This window comes from Takifugu flavidus, chromosome 4 (genome assembly GCF_003711565.1).
Source record: "Takifugu flavidus isolate HTHZ2018 chromosome 4, ASM371156v2, whole genome shotgun sequence".
Taxonomy (NCBI): Eukaryota; Metazoa; Chordata; class Actinopteri; order Tetraodontiformes; family Tetraodontidae; genus Takifugu; species Takifugu flavidus.
Genome location: NC_079523.1, coordinates 16,276,452 through 16,299,650, shown reverse-complemented (window position 1 = coordinate 16,299,650; position 23,199 = coordinate 16,276,452). Strand labels below are relative to the sequence as shown.

General features: G+C 42.5%; 1 protein-coding gene across 1 annotated transcript; it reads left to right on the top strand.

Annotated features, from left to right (window-relative positions):
- The first annotated feature begins 159 nt into the window (after positions 1-159).
- st3gal8 (ST3 beta-galactoside alpha-2,3-sialyltransferase 8) lies at positions 160-12,114 on the top strand. The gene is made up of 9 exons (XM_057029730.1): positions 160-372; positions 3,548-3,869; positions 6,269-6,368; positions 6,448-6,583; positions 6,827-7,020; positions 7,091-7,270; positions 7,352-7,397; positions 10,648-10,767; positions 11,079-12,114. The coding sequence occupies exons 2-9, from the start codon at positions 3,722-3,724 to the stop codon at positions 11,244-11,246; spliced, it is 1,092 nt and encodes a 363-aa protein (XP_056885710.1). The 5' UTR covers positions 160-372; positions 3,548-3,721; the 3' UTR covers positions 11,247-12,114.
- The last annotated feature ends 11,085 nt before the right edge of the window (positions 12,115-23,199 follow it).

Sequence of the window (23,199 nt, the reverse complement as noted above, 5' to 3'; positions counted from 1 at the left end):
CGCAGTCAAATTTCCTTTGGAGAATCGCGTATAACATTAGTTTCTTGGTTGTTGTGGGAGGTTTCTCGCTTTCAGTCTGTGTTTTACTTGAATAACATCACGTGTGCACATGTGAAACTTGTGACATGAACCCATCTGTTCCGATGCAGATGATCTGATCTGATACGGACCCATTTCAACGCACGCAGGCAGGCACGCGCTCGAAGGCTCGAGATAAATTGTCTTTATTGGTTCGACGTCCTTCAAATTTTTACTCTCTCCCCGCCCCCTCCTCTGTAGGTGGGCGGGGCCTGTACGCGAGTTTTTATCATGTGTTCAACGGCGTCACGTCACAAAGAAAAGAAGAAAAGCGTCTAGAGACAGCGGATTTGAGTAAGTTTTGAGCACCCGCCCCGTGCGCTCGTAGCTGTGCAACAGGCCCGTTTTGAGTACGTGTGAATGTGTGTTTGCGGGAGCGCCATGGTGGAAAGTTCACTTTAAGTTCCCACTAAACTTGTTGCAGCTTTATACGACCTTGGGTCTCTCTATTGTCTTTTAAAGATTTTTTTTGGTAGGGGGGACTGCTGTATTCTCCTACTGTCATACTCTTTGCTCATGTTGATTTAGTTTTACGTGGATGTGTGGAAAGAATAGATCGACAAGGGGAAGAGGGAGGAGGGGTGAAGCCCCACTGTCTTTCCGCAGCTTTACATCATCTGTGAAATTAATACATATCCACTAATTTGATTTGAGAAGCTGCATCAAAAATCCAAGTATTCTCACTCACATGTATTCCGATTAATGCGTGAAGTTAATTCTTTTAATTTTAGCTCTCTGATTAGAAAGCAAGAAGTTGTTTTACTGTTGTCTAAAGTGTCTCAACCTCAGGCTGCAGCAGCAGATTTCCTGTCATCGTTGAATCGACGGCCTGTAAATGTCCATTGTAAATTCTCTCTTGCCTCTTTACAAATCTTTATCTACAAATCTGCAAGCTTTTAGTTTAAAAAATGAGTGTATATTAAGGTTCCATACCTCACGCCCCAAAGAGAGCAAACTAAATTGATCATCTCACTGTGTAGTTTTAACAGTTTTTAAAAAATGCTTTGTTTTTACCTCATTTGGGTATTATGAGGATTAAAAAAAAACCTTACAGCCTTATTTATTAAGTAAGGCTCATTTTGGAAAGAGGGCCAACAGGCATCTCACAGTCTTCTTGCTTTATGTTGTGTGCTGTTGAAGGCTACCAAAAGAAGCAAATACCGTATTTTCATGACCATAAGGCGCACTGTAATAAAAGGTGCAGTCTCAGTTATGGGTGCTATTTCCGTATTTAAAACATACATAAGGCACGCCGTATTGTTAGGCGCATGCCAAAACATACAGTAAAAAATGACAACGGAAGTAAAACAGTGAGTTTCGACACATTTATTGAACAAAATATTCATTCTTCCTCCACAAAACCATCGAAGTTTTCATCTTCTGTATCTGAATTAAACAGCTGCGCTATTTCAATGTCCAACAGCCCGAATTCCTCTTCTTCATCATCTGAATCAGACTCACCGACCGGTTCCGCTTCAGCGTTGATTTTGTGAAAGCTCTTACAATACATGAAGACGGTATCATAGCCCATGCCTCTACAATCCACCCGCATATGGTGACATAACTTGCCCTTATTCTGTGCAGACCTATAATGTAAGCCGTGTTGTCTTGGCTTAGCTGGACCTTTCTTTCTTGACTACAAAAGTTACATTTAATCCATTTTTTGATATGTTGATAATAGTGAGATAGCACATAGTGAATCCCCGTACTAACACTAACGGAAGACATACTTCTTAGGAGGCTCTTGAGAAATTCTCTCAGCTTACAAACTAAAAAAGCTAAGTCTGACTGATTGTGACTCTTCTCAGTATTCTGAATTTAATACTCTGAATTCTGGAGGATGAAACAGTCTGACATAAAGTATGGGTGCGGAAAAAACTTCTAGTTTACTTCTAGAGTGACTTTGCGGCTGTTGGAGAGAAAAGGATCAGTTTTCTCCCCGCGCTGTTGCCATCAGAGTGAGAGACGGAATGAGACGGAAGCTTCAGTTTACTTGCTGCAAGGGCAGCCCACACGTCTGCAGTGTGGGCTACAAAGTGTGAGCCTTGACAAGGTTTATCAGCACACGAACATGTAAGATTACAATAAGCGTAAGTGTAAGCGTCATATGATAAAGCATAAGCGTCACGTGATAAAACAAAGCATGATATATACAAAAGGAACTTATAAGAAAATGGGGAATGGAGTGTCACAGGATGGTCAGGTTGTCCCCTGCTATCCCGAGGTGATAGAACATCAGTTAAAGCAGGTCACAGGGTTCTGCACAGGAGTGATAATAAGTAGTTACAGCATTGTTATATGAACAGTTTGAACCTGACAGCGGCATGCAGGACCAAAAATGTCAGATTTGGCCGAGTTTTTGCATGTTCGAGGGGTCCCTGAGCATACCATTTCATTAATGGAAGAGTCGTTGGTGAGTGAAAAAGATGGAGACGAGTTGGACGAGTTTTAGTAACTTAAAGGTTTCATTTCATTCACTTAAAGGTTGATCGGTTTCATTTATCTGTCGGTTGGAGTGGTGGATTATAGCAGGCAACATTCATATTCAGGACACACTGGAGAGACTACGTCTCTTGGCTGGCCTGGGAGCAACTCAGAATACTCCCTGAAGAAGTGTAGGAAGTGCTGCCCTGGCGACCCGGTCCTGGATAAAGTGGAAGAAGACAAGAAGCAACAAGAAACATTCATATTTTGTGGAATCTGTCTCACAGTGAGAGCACGTAACATGCAACCTCAGTTAAAACCTCAGTTTTAAAAAAAAGTCACTTCAAAATGTATGCATATATACATAAAAAAAAAAGATCTGTGCAGACCTATAATGTAAGCCGTGTTGTCTTGGCTTAGCTGGACCTTTCTTTCTTGACTACAAAAGTTACATTTAATCCATACTTTGATATGTTGATAATAGTGAGATAGCACATCGTGAATCCCCGTACTAACACTAACGGAAGACATACTTCTTAGGAGGCTCTTGAGAAAATCTCTCAGCTTACAAACTAAAAAAGCTATTAAGCAAGCTATCTAAGATGAATTGAGAGGAATAATAATCATTCAAAGCAAAGGAAAACATCAACAATTAGAAAATAAAATATTAAAATAAAAATAGCGATAAAGTAATAAAATGGAATAAAGCGCACAGGTGTGGTATGGATTGCATTTTACTTGTTTGCTTGCTTGAGTGTGGAATGGTTCTGGGAGAAAACTTATCCCTGAGTCTGTCTGTGCTTTGTGGGCTCTGTAGTGCATTCCTGAGGGCAGTTAGAGTAATAAGGCATACACTTCTCAATTTAATTACTGAATTTCTTCATATTTCAATATTCCCCTGTAAACTAAAATGTAAAAAGCTAAGGCATTAAAAACTGCTAACAGTTTTAATCTTTTACTTATATGGATGGCATGAAATACTATTTTTGCAACTAAATTTGTTCCGTTATTTTTTAAAATATTTTTTCTTTGTTTCTTACCACAGATCCTGCTCAAATGAGTTCAAAGTTGACTATTAGACAGGAAATCATAGAAATGAAGCTGGGTCAAGAGTGGATGTAACAACAAAAGGCCTAGATGATGCCACACAAGCATGTTGAAATCACTGGCAGAATAGTTGACAGAATAACATACCCTTCCTTGCCCCATCCGTCCAGCCATGTTACTAAGGAAAAAGGTATGTGCTGCCTTGATTGTTGCCATCCTCTTCCTGATGCTTGCCAGTCACAGCATTCAAAGGAGACATTTCCTGCCTCTGTCACTGACTTTACCGATCATCCAAGCCACACCAACGAACTGGGAGAGAGGTAAGGTGTTGATGTCACTATCACTAGGCACAACATTTCTCAGAAAAAAGACTTTATCAAAACTTCTACATTCAAAACTTGTACATTAATATTTTTCACTGTTAAGTGTAACTAAATTAAGCGCTTATCAGTACTGCATTACCAGGTTCTAGAGGCACAGTTTACATTTACACACATATGCAGACTTTCACCTGTTTATACATATATACTTATTCAAATCTTGGCATATGATAAATGGCAATTTTCTGGATAATCTTGAGTCTTTGTTTTAGTAATTACCTGGATAACTTTTGCCTTTTACCAATGTTGCAGCAATAGCAATTCTAACACTTGTATTTGTTGAACTGAAAACTATTAGTTGTAGTCATATTGTAGTAGTTTATCAGCATACTGCATATTAATGGTGTAATATCAGTATCGCTATCAGTATCAATCAAGATTATCTCTAGGTGCTTTCCAGAATCCCAGGGCCTGACCCCCAACAAGCAACAGTGGCAGGAAAAACTCCCCTTTAACAGGAAGAAACCTTGAGCAGGACGAGGCTCATATAGGGACCCTCCTGCTGATGGGGGGACTGGGTAGAGAGGGAGGAGAAGGGGGGACGACAGGTAGGGGAGAAAATAGGCAGAGATCATAGAAATACATTAATTATATTAATTATAATAAACTGCTGGTAGAGTTGAGTGGGTCAGCGGGGTCGGAGATCAGTAGGTCAGCATCCAACTATGAGGGCGGCGTTACCTGTAGATGAATACGGGGGGGGCAGAAAAACTACACAAGAAATAACATAACTCATCTGCTTGGTGAGGAGAGGAGAGGAGAGGAGAGGAGAGGAGAGGAGAGGAGAGGAGAGGAGAGGAGAGGAGACCATGACCCAATGGGGTGACAGAGGCCTGTCAGGTGATAATGTTTCTGAACCCCGGCAGCCTTGGCCTCTAGCAGCATAACTAAGATGCTAACCTAATAATTAGATGACCCTCTAAATATGATAATTATGTCTAGGATAATAACTGGAACTACAGAATTACTATCAGCTTTCTCACAGAGGAAGGTTTTCAGTCTGATCTGATAGTAAAGATGGAGTCAGCCTCCCGTACCTGGACAGGGAGCTGGTTCCACAGCAGGGGGGCCTGGTAGCTAAATCCTCGGCCCCCTGTTCTACTTCTAGAGACTCTGGGGACCACAAGTAAACCAGCATTCTGAGAGCGGAGCAGTCTACTGGGCTGATAAGGTTTCACTAGCTCCTCCAGGTAGGATGGAGCTAGGCCTCTGAGGACCTTGTAGGTCAGAAGAAGGATTTAAAAAATTATTCTAAATTTAACGGGCAGCTAATGAAGAGACGCCATTACAGGAGTTATGTGATCTCTTTTGTCAATACCTGTCAGAACTCTGGCTGCAGCATTTTGGATCACCTGGAGGCCTCTTAAAGAGTTGTTTGGACACCCTGATAATAAAGAATTACAATAGTCCAGCCTGGAAGTAACAAATGCTGGACAAACTTTTCAGCATCAGGCTGCGTCAGTAGGTTCCTGATCTTTGTGATGTTCCTCAGGCAAAAAAAGGAACTTCTAGAGACTGTTTTAATGTGTGAGTTAAAGGACAGATTTTGAAAAGTTACTCCTAGATTCCTCACGGAGAGACTAGATGTTAATGAGATACCATCTAGAGTGATCATGTGATCTAATCTATCCCTGAGAGGTTCAGGACCAAACACCATGACCTCAGTTTTTCCTGAGTTAAGGAGGAGGAAATTTGAAGACATCCAAGACTTTATGTCTTTAAGACAGGTCTGAAGCTTCACTAACTTCTCTGTCTCCTCTGGTTTCATGGATAAATATAGTCATCATCAGCATAACAATGAAAATTTATTCCATGTTGCTGAAAAATGTTCCCTAAGGGAAGCATGTACAAGGTGAAAAGGATTGGTCTAAGTACAGAACCTTGAGGAACCCCATGGCTAACCCTACTGTATGAGGAGGGAACACCATGGACATGAACAAACTGGTATCTATCAGATGAATATGATCTAAACCAGTCTAGTGCTGTCCCTTTAATCCCAATCACATGTTCCAGTCTCTGTAACAGGATGCTGTGAACAACTGTATCAAAAGCAGCACTGAGGTCCAGCAGAACCAGCATAGAGACCAGTCCATGATCTGAAGCTATAAGAAGATCATTAGTAACTTTAATAAGTGCTGTTTCTGTGCTGTGGTGAGCTCTAAAGCCTGACTGAAACATCTCAAACAGGTTTGAAACATCTCAGGCAGGCTGTTACTGTTATGACTGTTACTAATAATATAATACAATTTCTGTCAATACAATACTCTTGCCTTTTTGCTGTAAAAGTTGGGGGTAAAAGCAGTTTTGTGATGTATATTTTCTGTCTGTGTTTGCAATAGCTGAGCCCACTACACCTCCTATTGATTTAGCCCCCATTCCTCCCAGTACTCCCCGTCCTCCAAGAATCCTTGAACCAGAAGATGTCCAACATAAGCTGAGGTAGTAGGCTTGAGATTGCTATCTATCTATGTTTCCCTGTTCATTTCTTGTCATAATCCACTGTGTCATGCCCGGGCAGGACGTGTGGGTGTATCGAGTCCTGTATTTCAGATTTTGGAGGATCCAACTGGTTCCAGCAGCGGTATGACAAAACACAGGAGCCTGTCCTTCGTACAAACAGCATCATGGATCCTGATGCACTGAAATGGTGGCTGGTGAGGACTGACTGACTGACTGACTGACTGTCTGTCTGTCTGCCTGCCTGCCTGCCTGCCTGCCTGCCTGTCTGTCTGTCTGTCTGTCTGTCTGTCTGTCTGTCTGTCTGTCTGTCTGTCTGTCGAGGCACACAGATGCGAGAGCCTTCAAAACAGTTGAAGGAAAAAAGCAGTCTGGATGAGATTCTTCAATGTATCCACTCATTATAGTTTCAATTGTGACCATCTTTGACCTCCACACAGCATCTTCAGCAGTCTGGTAATGACAGGACTCCAGAAGACATAATGGCAGAGATGTTCAAAGTCATTCCCTCACCCACTGTGGACTTCAGGCCACTCACCTCCCGTTGCCATACTTGTGCAGTGGTTGGAAACTCTGGCAGATTGCGACAGTCAGGAAATGGCAAAATAATCGACTCCCATGATTCTGTGATCCGGTGTGTAGTGTATTTGTTGTATAAGTAAACGTCTTTTAAAATATCTTTTAATAATATCTGATTTTTTTAGGATGAACAAGGCAGTGACTCGAGGATTTGCAAAAGATGTTGGAAATCGAACAACGCACCACTTTTTGTACCCAGAAAGTGCAGTGGATGTTGACCATGGAGTCAGTCTGGTACTTCTGCCTTTCAAACTGAGAGACATAGAGTGGCTGACCAGCGCTCTGTCAACTGGCAAAGTCAAAATGTATTGACATTAATTAAACACAGAAACAAACACTTACCAATTAGCTAAAATTATTTTTTTTCCTCAATTATATGAATTCAGGACATACATGAGGGTGAAAGATCGAGTGGCAGCAGACAAAAACAAGGTAAGGTAAATTGTACATTCTATGTGACCCAGTATATTTCAGACGTTTTAAGGAAATAGTTACTTTATCATGACACATGAGTTTGTGTTCAAATTTTTTGTTCAGGAAAGTAGGGCAAGTGCACAGAATATGTTTGAAAAGAGCACAATTAAGAAGGCTAGGTGGCTGTGTTGTTGCATTTTGGGGGTTTTAAGCAGAACCTGAGAGCAGGACAGGACACGGTGGTAAGAGGGTCAAAGAGTTTTATTTACTTAGTTTTATTTAACAACACAAGGAAGACAGAAGCAGTCCTCCAGGACTGCAGAGAACTCGGGAACAGAAGCAGTGCTCCAAGACTGCAGAGAACTCGGGAACAGAAGCAGTGCTCCAGGACTGCAGAGAACTCGGGAACAGAAGCAGTGCTCCAGGACTGCAGAGAACTCGGGAACAGAAGCAGTGCTCCAGGACTGCAGAGAACTCGGGAACAGAAGCAGTGCTCCAAGACTGCAGAGAACTCGGGAACAGAAGCAGTGCTCCAGGACTGCAGAGAGCTAGGGAACAAGCAGTCCTCCAAGACTGCAGAGAACTCGGGAACAGAAGCAGTCCTCCAAGACTGCAGAGAACTCGGGAACAGAAGCAGTCCTCCAAGACTGCAGAGAACTCGGGAACAGAAGCAGTGCTCCAGGACTGCAGAGAGCACGGGAGTCGGCGTCGGCACTTAACAGGTCCACGGGTGAGTCCTCCAACGGAAGCAGCCCCCCTGGACTGCAGAGAACTCGGGAACAGGTTCTGCACTTCTGCTGTCCAGCAATTGGCGTGAAATCCTCAAACGTGCAGGGAAGGACCAAGCAAAGCCACAATACTCCACAACGCAACACTCCCACGAAGCCAACCAACACTCGATAAGAGGAAACGAACCAACACTCGATAAGAGGAAACGAACCAACACTCGACAAGAGGAAACCAAACCAACACTCTGGCACTGATAGGCAGGCACATCCTGCTTAAGTAGGCGGCAGGATGTAAATAGTCTATAGGTGCGCCTGCCTGCAGCTGCCGCCAATTGTGCTCCACGACGCCCCATGGAGGACAAAGCAGGTACAACCCTGGACCCCAACATGTATCAGACCATTTGTAGTTCTTGTGGTTGGTCCCAGTCTGCAGTGAGTTTCTATCAAAGGACAGTAAATACTTATCAGTTCATATGGGGAGAAAATACAAGCCTATGTGAAGCAATGGAAAACGGTGGCTTGTACTGATGAAGTAAGATTTCACATGGATGGTTAAATGCAAGTGTGTTGCTGACATAGGAATCATGGTGTCAGGGTGCACAATGGGAAAAATGCAAGGTGGTGGAGGTTTTGCTAGCAAACCATAGGCTCTGCCATCCATGCGAATGTTACACATGCCATCTACCTAACCCTTGTTGAAGACCATGTCTACCACTTTTATGGAAATGCTGTTCACTGATGGTGGTGTTCCAACAGGATAATGTGCCCTGCCACAAAGCAAACCGGGTTCAGGACTGCTTGAAGAGCACAATGAGACCGAGTTGTTGACTTAACCTAAAGATTCCCCTCAGTTCAATGCAACATTGCTATGATGTGCTGGTATCTGGTGCCAGATACCACACCTTCAGAGGTGGACTCAAAAAATATTTTATATAGGTGGCCACGATGTTAAGCCTACTTAATTTACAATGCCTATAAAGTGTAACAAAATGGTGCAACATGGTGTCTTTCATGTCAAAGTGGAAACAGATTAGAAACTAGTATTAGAAACTAATACAAGTCCATTAAAAATATATACCTAGCATAAATATTTACCCCCTTGTTATTTTGTAGATGCACCTGTGTCAATATTTCTCACACTCATGCACAGTTGGATACTTTAATTTATCTCCATTCATCCTTGCAAGACAAATTGAGCTCTGCCAGGTTGTTTGGGGGATTGGGCATGAACATCTATTCTTGAATCCAGCTACAAATTCTCACTCAGATTGAGATCTGGGCATTGACATGGCCTCTTCCCAAGAACCACTTGCTGTCTTTGAACAATTTCTGTGTAGCTTGCGTTTGCATTCTCAGGGTCGTTGCAGAGTGATTCAGGTTATTCTCTAGGAATTGGTGGTATTTCCTGCTTGTATTTCCTCCACAGCCCTTTAAGGGCCTGCTGCTGTGAAGCACCCCTAGGGCATGATGCTGCCACCACCATGCTTTACGGTGGACATGGATTGTTTTCGGTCATGTGCACTGTTTTCCGTTCGTCAATCGGCCAGCCTTAATTTTTTGTCTCATCAGACCAAGAATATTTTTCCAATTCCGGGTAGGATTTGATACGATTTTTTTTCCCCAAGAGTTGCTTTCTCTTTGTCACTTTCCTACCCTGCCAGTTCTTGACATGCCTGTCTCACCTCTGCCCCAATAATTTCCTTGTTTTCCTTGTTTTGAACTTGTCTCTGCCTGCTTCCTGCCTGGTTTGTCCACCCGATCTCCCGAACTTGGATTTCTTGACTCTGGTTTATCATGAACTGGATTACTTGCCTGCTGGAATTATTTCTGCTTGAGTGGAGCGACTTTTTGCTGTGGATTGTCTTTTTTATCATTTTCACCTGAAGCTATTAAGTCTCTAAATGTCTATCACACCTCTATTTTTGTGAGTTGCATTTGGGTCCTGTTTCCAGCGTGTCATAAACAACATTAGTTTGTGAAACCCCTTTTCACTTTAACAAGAAGGACAAAACAGCAAAACATCCAAGGGAATAAACACTTAATATAGGCATTGTTAGCACATTCAAACATTAGTTGCTGTCAGGCAGCAGATGAGAACCCAAGAGCGACACCCGAGTTCGGTTGAACACAGCTTTATTATCAGGAACTGAAGGCAGACAGGATATACCGGGGAACAGGCAAAACAGAGTCGTCAGGAGCAGGCAGGGTCGGAACCAGGAAAACAGGCAGGCAGGAAAACGCTGGAAAGTCATGTGGAAACACAGAGGACGATCTGGCAGGGAGGCAGCGTAGCGCAGGGAACTATAAGGGCTCTTGATTACTAATTCGGGCAGGATTGCCCGCAGCTGTGACAAGTTGCTTCCAGTTTTGTTGCAATTAATGCAACGTACACAAAGTCTAGAAATGTTCAGTAAGTAAATGATGGTTGAAAGTAGGGACAAAAGTCAAATTGTGACAAATTGTAAGTTCCCTGCTTCCAGCTATTATTTATATTTGGATACAAGCACTTTAAATAATTAAATGTTACTATTTCTGTACAGATTCTGGTGGTGAACCCAGTTTTCTTTAAATATGTTAATGATCATTGGACCGAACGTCATGGTCGCTACCCATCTACTGGCATGCTAGCCATCATCTTCGCTCTGCATATTTGTGACCAGGTAAGAGGGTCAGGGGCTCGGATAATCACATCCACACTGAACACCACTTTGCCATCCTTGATTAGAACTATCAACAGAGGATGTTTTTTTTATCCTTTTGGTATTCCAGGATTCACAGAAAATATCCACTTAAAAAAATAATTTTCTATATACAAGAGGAATCATGAAATTATATAATATTCAAGCATTTTATTCAGAAACCACATTGGACATTTATGTTCAGATAATCAAATCTCTCATTCTAAAAATGTCAATGTTTTATTGGTAACTATTCCTGAGTGACAGTTTGTTGCACTGCTTTCTAAAATCAGGTTTCAGTGTTTGGTTATGGTGCAGACGAGCAAGGAAACTGGCATCACTACTGGGAGGAGAATCGCTATGCTGGAGCATTTAGGAAGACTGGTGTCCACAGTGCAGAGTTTGAAACACAGATCATCCACAACCTTGCCAAGGAAGGCAAGATTAGATTATATCTGTGACATCACTGTTGATGTAATGCAGTACGCTTGGTTCCAGATTGCTGAGTATTTTTGAGTTCCATTATGGATTTTTTGAAGTGATTACCTTTTAAGTGATACTTGTGTATGCACCTTTCATCATGCTTGGAACCACTGAAGCCTGAGGATTTTTCTCACCTGGTTTACCTGTGGTCAGAACAATTAAGTATTATTTTGAAAAAAAATCTACCCAGCTGTTGATAACCACCCAAAGTGGGGAAAATAACCACAGATGTATAAATGTACAAATTTTTTATGCTTTTTAAAGATGTAAGGGTTGGACTTTTTAAGCACTATGCCTTAAAGATAAGTGGCGAAAAGTATGCAGTATTTAAATTTCTATCCTAATTTATAATCTCCCCATTTACTGAAGCTTACAACAGAGGCTTAATTTGAAGAATTTGTTTTCAGAGTTGAGCTGAAAATATGTCTACAACCTTTCTGTCTAAACCAAGCACAGATGTTCAGACAGTAAGGGGAAGTAGGATGCATATGTTTTTTCCTGCATTACTCATTTGGCTGAATCAAACAGCTAAAGTAACAAATAAAAGCTCAGTTTCATAAAATGTTAGTTATCATTTGCAATTGTATATATTTTTACTGGATAAGTAGATATAGTAGATATATCCTGTAATTTTCATCACCCCATTTTACCACATCTCATAAATGAAATCCCGAGGAAACAAAAGAATCATATTGACGTCATAGCTGTGTTTGTCTCCCTTTTTATTTTTACAGCAGGAAAACACAGAAGTTGATGGAACAACTGATGTAACGAAAATTGATTTTATAATTTAGTACTTATCTTACAAGTAACAGGCACTGAGAATAAATCTTTCTATAATTTTGAGGCGTCTGCCCCCTGTTATTTTAGTAAAACGAATGAGAGGGTTAGACTTAAATGAACATAGACCTACCTCATTAAAGCACTACTAGTAACCCCTAAGACACCGAAACACGAAAACACGAGGTGTATTGAGATACATGGGATACATCAAAAGTACTAAGTATTGGTACTCCGAGTGAGTCTGAAAAAAAAAATCCAATCCATTATTCAGGAAAGGTCATGGCAAATACAAGGCTTGCGAATGGTGGAGAATATGGCAAAATTGCACATGTGGGTCCAAGGATATGGGTCCAACATACTTTTCTGTAGAAAAAAATGGAGGTGTTAAGATTTGAAAGGTGCTAGTGAGACATAGTGCACCACCAATGTAAGTAATCGCTACCAGATTGCAGTACCTGTCACTCCTCATGTGTGTCAATTTTCATGGCGACAGGAGTATTTTAAGTTCATGAAATCCCATGATGTATGACAAACCCTGCACACGGACACCATTACAGCTCACCTCACAGCATTTATAATGCTGATGAGAAACAATGTTTGAGAAATAATGTTTGAGAAAGATAGTGACGTGTGTGAAATATCAAATAGTGACATGTCAAAGTAAAATAAGACCCTTCCTCTTTGGTGCACACAGGTAAATCTACTCAGGCATTAGATGTGGTTCAGGACCAGAAATAAAATGATAAGAATGTTTTAAAAATAATAAAAATATATAATAGAATATATAGAATTTAATATCTGTATTCCATTAATCTCACCTCCATCACAAAAAGGAAAGTGGGAAAAACGCATATATATAGCTGGGGCCAAGAGGTTGAAAACAGCCGGGAGACTTCTGCCAAACTAAGTAACCAGCAAAAATCACCCTGTGCTCTAAAGACAAAGGATGGGGGGCCACCAAGTCAATGAACCTCTGCCCCAATTTCAACTGAAACAACAAAGCAAAGCTCAATTTATACAGACATACAAATCTTGATCCAAAAAAGGTGGTCAAATATTCCTTTTGTTGGACAGGCCAAAGTAAGAAGATATAATGTTGCAGAAACAATTTTTATTTATATAGCGTCTTTTACAATCAAAATTGTTTCTAGGCGCTTTACAGAATCCCAGGGCCTGACCCCAAACAAGCAACAGTGGCAAGGAAAAACTCCACTTTAACAGGAAGAAACCTTGAGCAGGACCAGGCTCATGTAGGGGGACCCTCCTGCTGATGGCCGGCTGGGTAGAGAGAGGAGAAGGGGGGTGGGCAGGTAGAGGATAGAATAGGGAGGAGAGGAGAGGTGAGGTGAGGTGAGAATAGGCATAGATCATAGAGAATACATACAAAAATACATAATATTAAGTAAATTATGCTGCCGGTGGAGTCAAGTTGAGTGGGTCAGCAGGGTCAGAGGTCAGTATGCTGTTACGAGACATGGTGGTAGCGGACCCAAACGCAGGCCAGGACACAGTGGTGGGGAGGTCAAAGGCTTTATTTACAGGGAAGGGGAGCACACATTAACAGAAACAGTCTTCCTGGACCGCATGGGGATCGGGAGGCAGCGTCCGCCCATCCCAGGTCCATCGGCGAGTCCCCAAACCAGACGCAGTCCCCCTGGACTGCCGGGAACTCGGAACACCGGTGAGTCCTCAACACACTGCAGTCCTCCTGGACCGGCGAGGACTCGGGAGTCCAGCACAACACGCTCGCCTCACGAACGTGCCCCGAGACACTGGCGACAAAGCAGTCCTCCTGGACTGCCGGCGATTAGGAGGCAGCGTCTGCCCCTCCAAGGTCCATCGGCGAGTCCCCAAACCAGACGCAGTCCCCCTGGACTGCCGGGAACTCGGAACACCGGTGAGTCCTCAACACGCTGCAGTCCTCCTGGAACGGCGAGGACTCGGGAGTCCGGCGCAACACGCTTGCCTCACGAACGTGCCCCGAGACACTGAGGGCAGAGGCACTCCTCCTAGACTGCAAGGGGAGCAGGAGCAGTCCTCCAGGAGACACGGAACAGGAACAGGAGCAGCCCTCCAGGAAAACCGGGAGCACGGGAATAGGAGCAGCCCTCCAGGGCAACAGGAACACAGGAACAGGGGCCAACACCAAGGAACCCAAACAAGCTCCCACACAAGACCAACAAACACACTCCCTACACGAACAGACACCCCAGGACTGACAGGCAGGCACAACCTGCTTAAATAGGCAGCAAGATGTAAATTGCCTACAGGTGCGCCCGCCAGCTGCACCCAATTGTGCTCAACACCACACCCTGCAGGCCAAAGACAGACACAAACCAGAAATCCCAACATATGCAGCTCTGAAGGCGCCGATACCTGTAGATGAATATAGAAGGGGGAGGGCAGTTGATCATCACATGCTCTCCCCCTTGAACTTGCTATTTATTTATTCATTGTTGACTGCACGGCTGCTGCCACTGCCGCTCTGCTGCTTGGTGTATTGCTGCTCGCAGCCAAAATTCAAGACGGGACTCAAGAAGGCAGACAGGGAAGGCAGCTTACAGTGAACAGTTTATTTTTAGGATATTTACAACGGTGTAGAAAAGTGCGTTTGCTGCTCATAAATACGGTGCTTAACAAAGTGCAAAGCAGAAACACACAACTTCTGTGGATGTTTTCTAGTCTGTGGTTGCCAGTGTCCTCTGTTGGGGTCCAGGGTTCCGGGTGGTGTTTGGTTTTTCCTGCAGGGGGTGTGGAGCAGTCAATTGGCAACAGCTGACACTGCAGGCAGGCGCACCTGTCAGCAATCTCCATCAGGCCACTCATTTAAGGACGGAGTGCCTGTGTTTCAGTGTCTACCCTGCACCGTTGAGGTCTCAATGCCGTCATGCTGGACTAGAGAACGCGCAGAACCCGACTCCCGTGTTGGCTTTGCGCTGGAGCTCTCTGTGTGCTTCGGAAGATGGGACAAGTGCTTCCCTGCGGTCCAGGAGGACTGCCAGTTTGATTTGTTTTGTTAAATAAATACTAGTTTTTGGACTTTAATCATAGTGTGACTTGCCAGCGTTTGGGTCCTGTACCAACCCAAACTGTAACAATCCTCTTTTACACAGTGGTGTGCTTGGGGGTCAGCATATCCAAGAAGGACACATCCAAGCTGGACTAACTGATCAGGTGGGCTGGGTCTGTGGTCAGCATGAAGCTGGACTCTCTGATGGTGGTAGAGGTGAGGACTCCAGTCAAACTGCTGGATATTATGGACAATGCCAGCGACCCTCTGCACACAGTCATTAGCAACCAGAGGAGCCTGTTCAGTGAAAGACTGCTTCTTCCCAAGTGTCGGACCAGCAGGTTGTGAGAATAATTATTATATTATCATTTAAATGCATTTGTATGTTTAGCATCTAAGTTCATGAAGAAGAAACAGTGTTTTTCACCTCCTTTGATTTAGTACACTTGTCCAGAGCACCAGATTTACGATGAGATTGTTATCTGAAACCCTAAAAGCATCTTGGGAGGAGATGAAAATTCCACATGGGTAATGAGCTGATGTGAATAAAGGAAGGAGGTTTGCAGAGCAGCAGAGCGTTGGAGGGTGTTCCAGAGTGAACTGCTGCTCGCTCTCCCTTGCAAGGTACCTGGGTTTGTGTCTATTGTTGATTCATGCAGGGTTTGACTGGGTTGCTCTGTTTCAACTCTAACATAATTTGGTTCTTCGAGCCGGATCCCAACATCTGTGAGGGACTCTCGTCAGCGGGACGCCGACCACCAAAAACTGTGCACAGCCAGAACCCATCAAAGGCAGTTCTGCATCAAAGACCTTGGTCGTGAATTCATCGCGAGGCCGGTCGGGCAGCCTCCTGAGACGAGAAGTCCTCCAGGGACCGAACTCAATCTGGTGAACCAATGACAGAGGGTGAGGTGTGTTCCCGCAATTGACTGAGGTTCATTTGGGGAACCAAGACCCATTGGGGGTCTCGATAAAATTGTCGTAGGGATCCTATACTATCCTGAGTTGGAAGCAGAGGCAAGACTTGTCTGCCTCATTGAGGTAGAAGCCTGACAAGTACCAACGAAGGATTTTAAAGGAAGTATGGAAGACTGAGATTATACGTCCTGCAGGGACTCGCATAACTCAGAATGGGATAAGGGCAGGCAAGAGACCAGTTCAAAATTCCTCCATGTTGTAGATACATGGAACAAAGGTATCCAGGGTCAAATTGTCAAAATATGGCATGATAAATTTGGATTTGATGGACAATTGGATAAACCAGAAAAATTAAGGCCCCTGATGAAAGAAATAAAAGAAAAGGCAGAATCTGATCCCCCCCCAAAAAGAGGATAAATATGGCCTCCATTGTGCCAAAGTCTGGTACAATGAGTCTGTTAAAAGATGAGAAGGTCACAATAAAGGCAAGAAATTAAAAGAAAAAGTGGAGGAAGGACCACCACCTTATATTAGTACTCCTCAATCTATATACTCATTAACGGCCTATGTAAGACCCGAAGATAAGACGGGAGTCTCCGGGCAAATACACAGAATGGTAGACGTACCTGCACAGGAACCACCTGCACCCACACCACATAGTCGTATGACTAACAGCCCTCAAGGGGCAGAAGGAGGAATCGGTCATAATCCTTTCCTCCAAGAAGGACATAACACACCTCAATTAGGACCCAATACATGTTCACAATATGACATGAATAATATGAATTGGAGTAGACATATTCCTGGGGCGTTTAGTCCAGGACCCCCAATAGGCTATGGTGATTCATTCATCGCAGAAGCAAAACCTGGTGTTGAAGATGTTTTTCCAATGATAGAAGTTGCCAATCCAAATTGTGATGTAGGACTTCAACTCTAACCCGAACCACAATGTTGGTCTACAGGACCTGGACACCAGGGCCCAGTATTTCAAAACTCCAAATCCAGATCAAAATGATCTGCATTTGTAAATCCCCCTATCCTGGTCTGTGGATCATCATAATCTATCCCAGTTTTTCAAAACCTTGCAGGATAGGATCAAAATGATCCTGATCCACCTGGATAGGGATTTCCAAATCTGTCCCTCCCACTGGATCATTGCCAGGAAACAGGAAGTGATGTGTTTAAAAACAAAAAACCGCCATGTGTCAAAGTAAAAGTCACATTTAAAAGATTTGACCACTATCTACTTAGATGTCAATGTTATAACTTTAAAATAGTAACTCATGTTACAATAAATCTAATTTTCAACAAATCAATCCTGAATATTTTATTAAAAAAATCAATTTCAAAAACAATATACATATCTATACATATGCGAAATTTCACACAAAGTGAAATCAAACTGTATTATGTTGAAATTGTCCCATTCTTTATGAAAAATACAAATTAACCATGGCACTTCTGACTGCTCTCCCAGCTGGTTTGTCAGTTTGATGTGGTTGTGGTGCCTCTGTCAGACCTTCTGGAAGTGGAATGTCGTCCTCCATGGGCACTCATCTTTTTTGTGCTATATTGTGCAATACATGCACAAATAATATTGCAGGCTTCTTTGGGCTCCACACGGAGATAATTAAGGCAGGCAAATCTCCGTTTAAGTATACCATTGATGCGCTCAATTGTCCCCCTTGTAGATGTATGAGCATAGTTGAAATTTTGTTGTGAGTTGCTTGTGACTGTTGCAATAGGTGTCATCAGCCAACGAAGAAGAGGATAACCACTGTCACCAAGGAGGATTCCATCTGGAGTGTTTTGTTGAAACCGGTGGTATATGTGGCTTTCTCCTAAAATCCGAGAATCATGTACAGACCCCGGCCATCGTACAACACAATTTATTATCTGGAGGTCAGCATTCCCAATCAACTGCACATTTATACTATGGCGCCCTTTCCTGTTTACAAATTCCCACTCTCTTTCATGAGGGGCTTGAATGTGTGTATGTGTGCAGTCTATCACACATAGTGTTTGGCATTCCTGCTATGGAAAAGAACTGTTTGTTTTGTGAATTTTCTTCATTTTCAGGAAATTTCAAATACTCATTTAATAAACTTGAAAGAGCTCTGGCCACAGAATGCACCACACATCCCACTGTTGATTTTGTGACTCCAATGCTATCTGCAATAACTTCAAAAAACGATCCACTAGCAAAAAAAACGCAGAGCAATCGACACCTGTTCCTCCAGTCAAGGCATGGCTCCTCACTGTTGGTCTTTGAAGATGAGGGCGAAAAGAACATCACATAAATAATATCCTGTGTTCCCAAACGATATCGTGAATAAAGTTCTTCATCAGAGTACTGCAGAAGTAAATTTGGTTGTTCAGTATATTGCCGAGGCTTGTATTGCCTCTGACGTTGTTGCATCACATGCACTAGTGCTGTCATTTTGCTCAATCTATTTGCTACTTACCCCTTTTTAGCCAATCCCATGTCCCACCACACCTGATTTTAATGATCCCTCATGGTAGTATAAAGAGCCATCCTGGGTGTGACTTACAATCAGACAACATGGAGGGCAAGACCAAAAGAGGCCACTTCTCTGCGACTGAAACAAATGCACTGCTTGAAGGTGTGCGTGAAAATTATCATGTGCTATTTGGCAATTTCAAAGACAATTCTGATTTTACCTGGCTTCTGTGGATGGTAAATGCCAAAGCTTGGGAGATACCAACATTCTTGATGGGGTTTAAGAGGATGGGCCTTTTCTGCATGTCCCTTGCTGAATGTCTTTTTCTTAAACTCCACGAAATGCTCTTTCATTTCCAGCCTTCTCTTTAGTGTCTTGCGTAGAGACATAAGGCGGGTGAGTGCCTGCTCTCGATTATTAGGCAAGCGGAGTCGGGGGTGATGAAAAGGGATGGGGGCCACCCAGTTATTTGCCTCATCTTTAACAAACCCATGGTGCATAATGTTGGATTGCAGTACCTCTCGTATGTCACTGCCAATCCGCGTATTCTTTAAATGAAGACTTCAAGTAAACAAATGTCAATTTCAAAATGTATTTAGCAAACAGATGTATTTAGCAACAGATGTATTTAGCAAACAGATGTATTTAGCAAACAAATCAATTCAAGATACAAATATTACAGAGCTCTGGGCCAGTTCATAACCCTAGCAACAACAAAGTCAATTGTCAGGGCATGAAGTCTGACCACCTACTATCCCTTGACCCAGTCTTATATAGAAAGATATATGTAAATTATTGATGCTAATTCAGTCCAATCCAGTCCTTCTTCTCGGATGACCCCATCTTCTTCTTCCAGCCTCCTTTGTGTTGGTGTGGTCCTTCTTCTCCATTATCTTCTCCAGATAGCCAGGTCCGAAGTCATATTCCTGCCAAGGAACTTATCAACACCAGTAAACTACGTTGTCATGTTTTACGATGGGGATCTACCCTTTCCTGTCTGGCTGGCTCCAACTGTCTGACCAGTCTTCAGGTCAAGGAAGGGTCAACTGACTTGCTTATGTGTATTCCTATAAAGAGTATATAGTATTCCTAACTTCTAAACTAACGTAACATAAAACAAAACTATAGTTAACACATGCTAATAAGAAAAAGATGCTAACAAGATATAAATAATTCTTTCAATAACATTCAGGAACAACTCTTCTTCTGCTGAGAGTGCTAGTTTGTCGTTATCTGCTGTTCATTTAAAGGTCGTTTAAAGGTCACGTTTTACAAGTGGACGAAATGAGCTTCCTCCGTAGGGTGGCTTCTCTCCCTTAGAGATAGGGTGAGAAGCTCTGCCATCTGGGAGGAGCTCGGAGTAGAGCTGCTGCTGCTCCTCCGTGTTCAGAGGAACCAGATGAGGTGGCTTGGGCATCTAGTCAGGATGCCCCTGGACGCCTCCCTGGTGAGGTGCTGAGGGCATGTCCCTCCGGTAAGAGGCCCCCAGGATGACCCAGGACACCTTGGATAGACTATGTCTCTCGACTGGTCTGGGAACCCCTGGGGATTCCCCCAGATGAGCTGGAAGAAATAGTAGTAGAAGAGAGGGAAGTCTGAGCCTCTCTGCTTATTCTGCTGCCCCCGCGACCCAACCCTGGATAAGCGGTGGCAGATGGGTGGACTAGTCTAGTGTTGTCCTGTAAATACCAATCATAGGTTCCAGTCTGTATAACAGGATGCCATAAGCAACCGTATCAAAAGCAGCACTGAGGTCAAGCAGCACCTCTGCAGGAACCCCAGTAACTGAGTCAGCATCACCCTCTCAAACATTTTACAGATAAAACTAATGTTGGATATAGACACAGCAAGGTTCCAGTGATGGTCTTTTAAGAAATGATACAATTACTGCCACTTTTTAGGACCGGGGTACATAACCTGTCGCTAAAGAACAATTGATCTGGTCAAGAATAGAGCTGCCTTTCAATAGTAAAACACCCTTCAACAAGTGTGTTGGGATGGGATCTAAAAGACACGTGGTGGAATTAGATCTTTGAATTAATGAAGACAGAAATATATAGGGGGTAAAGGACTTTAAGGGCTTATTGGAGACTCTGTATGTTCCTACAGTCAAGACAGTCATTTGGTTCATTTGGCCGTATCAGCAAAAAGACCCTCTGCTAATTTTTCTCCTTGAATAATTGGCCTAGCCATACAGAGGGCCATTTTATAAGCTACCAGACAGTCTTTCAGGCTAAATGGTAGGCATCTATTTTACATTTTCTTTCTAGTCTTATCTCTTTCTCCTTGAGGGTCCTAATGAGTGAATCATACCGGGGGGCACACCTCATCTGATTTACTATTTTAATTTCAGTGGGAATCACGTGTGATTCTCAGTGAGGCTGCAACAGTGTGAATCGCAGTAGGCCTCCGATTATAGTGATTGATCAATGGAGAAATATTTGGTAGGCCTGGGATTAGCAAAAGGTTCACTTCCTTAAACGTAGCTACAGCAGCATCGGAAAGTCATCTGCTATAGTAAGACTGTATTCTGATCGTGGAGGAATCCTTAATCATAAATGTACATCTCACAGGAGTGGGTTCTGAGGGAACACTGACACATGTTCTACGTCAACACCATAAATCAGAACCAGATAAAGGGTTTGGTTGAAGCAATGGGTTGATTTATCTGTTGAAAGAAACCGACTGACTCAAGTTGTGAAATTAATATGTTCATTCATATCAAAGTCACCTACAACAATGACTCGATATGTAACTACAAACAAAAGTGTCTTTTGTGTCCTTCAGTTCAGATGGGTGATGCCATGACTCAGGCTTTCAGATGAACTGGAGCCATGTTTGGGTTTAGGGTTAGTTAATAAATTGGAGTGATGATTGTTGCCACAAGGAATATGATAATTAATATGGGCAGGAGGAGTTGATTCAGCTCTATTCTGATTCCGATTTCCATTGAGGATACAGGAGGTGAGGCAATACGTTACTGAACGAAAACTCCACTCTCCCAACTAAATGCTGATTCACCCGTCTTTGGATTGATCCATGGACGATAAAGAGATCATCGGATAAAGACTAATCAGGATTCAAGAAAGGAAGATCAATGAATGACAGCTTTATCCTGGAGAACACCCATTCATCTTCAAAGAAGTCGAGCTCTGTGGCTTTGGGAGAACTTCAGGACGATAATCCAATGTTTCTATCACGAGACAAACAGTTCAACGTACTTAATAAATTATTATATGCAGCAAAGATAAAGAGAGCGCATCTGGCCCAATACTAAATCAGGAAAACATGTGAACCTTTATTGATACACCACTATCGTCTTGTGGTAGCATATGGTAACACATCAGGTCTAGTGTTCAATAGAGAACCTGCGTGTGCACTTCTCAAAGGACGGCAAGCTGAGTGACTCCTTGAATATCTGGAGCAAGATGCATGAATACAAATCAGGTGGTAGAATAGATCTCTCTCTCTCTCCTTGGTGGCATTTACATAACAACGATGGAAAGTCTCTCCAGATGCATTTATCCAGATTACTCTCTCTTCATGTCCAACAAAGTAATTAACACCACCAATAAAGTAAACATTGACTACATTTGGAAAAGTGAATCCCACTACTTCAAGACTGTAAATGACTATAAAGATAGTGGGCTACAGACTATTGACCTTGATTTTATCAATGGAATTTTATAATACCAATGGTTAAGATTCTTTTTGCAAATAATAGCAGTTTGTGCTATTTTGTCTCCAGGGAAGTGTTCAGAACGATTGGTGGAATTGACTTTATGCCCCTGAACACTGATATAAAGTTAGATTTCTGTTCTTTCTCTGAACCTGATATGCTTGTTAAAGTAGTACTCACATTTTAATCTCTGTTCCTCTGTATAAGATTGAACATTTGGGAAACCCTTGTCATTTCACCAGTTGAAGGCCATAGTGTTTTTTTATGTTAATGCTGCCACTGGAGTGACGGTCGCAGACAAATAAGGTTCTCTACCATGAGCCAAAAAATAAGGTGAGGATCCTGTAATTGAATGTGGTGTTATAGGTAAACAAGAGGTAGATGAGAGAATCACAGCTGGCAAATAGTGATCCAGTTCACCTCCACGTTGATGGAAGAGAGTAGATCGAGATCGATGAGATTTAATCACCTCCTGCATCAGTAGAACAGCAGCAATAGGAGTAAGGAGCAGCTCGTGTCATGCAAAAAAGAAAGTTTAACAATAATGATTGGGTGTTCTATGATTTCCTACAGTCCTGCAAGGGCTCGCTTGAAAAAGAGTTTGTAGTATTCCAATTTAAAATACGTCATTCAACAGTGAAATCTTGGGAAAAACAAATCTTTAATAAATTACAAATTGGAGTTGCCCCCTTTGACCTAAAATGAAAGGTTAATATCTGCACATCCTTAAGCCTGAGCCTCAACTCCCTCGTTTCCCCAAACCTCATTTGAGACACTGATGATTATTGAAAATATTGACAAACTTATTTTAACAACCACAAGTTACTTTATAGCCACATTTATATAAGTGGATGCTAATAAATATTTTTTTTAAAAGTGTGGTGCGTCTTTTCAGCAAAAAATTAGATAGAAATAAACTTCATCTGAATTTAAGGTATAAAACATGTTTCCATAGTTTGCCAGTTACAACGGATGCTAATAAAAACATGGAGCTCTTTTTGTGCCTCAAAAGGAATGGATGGGGCAACATCTGAGAAAGGAAAGAAGTCATCTGGGAATTAAATACAAACTAACTGAGC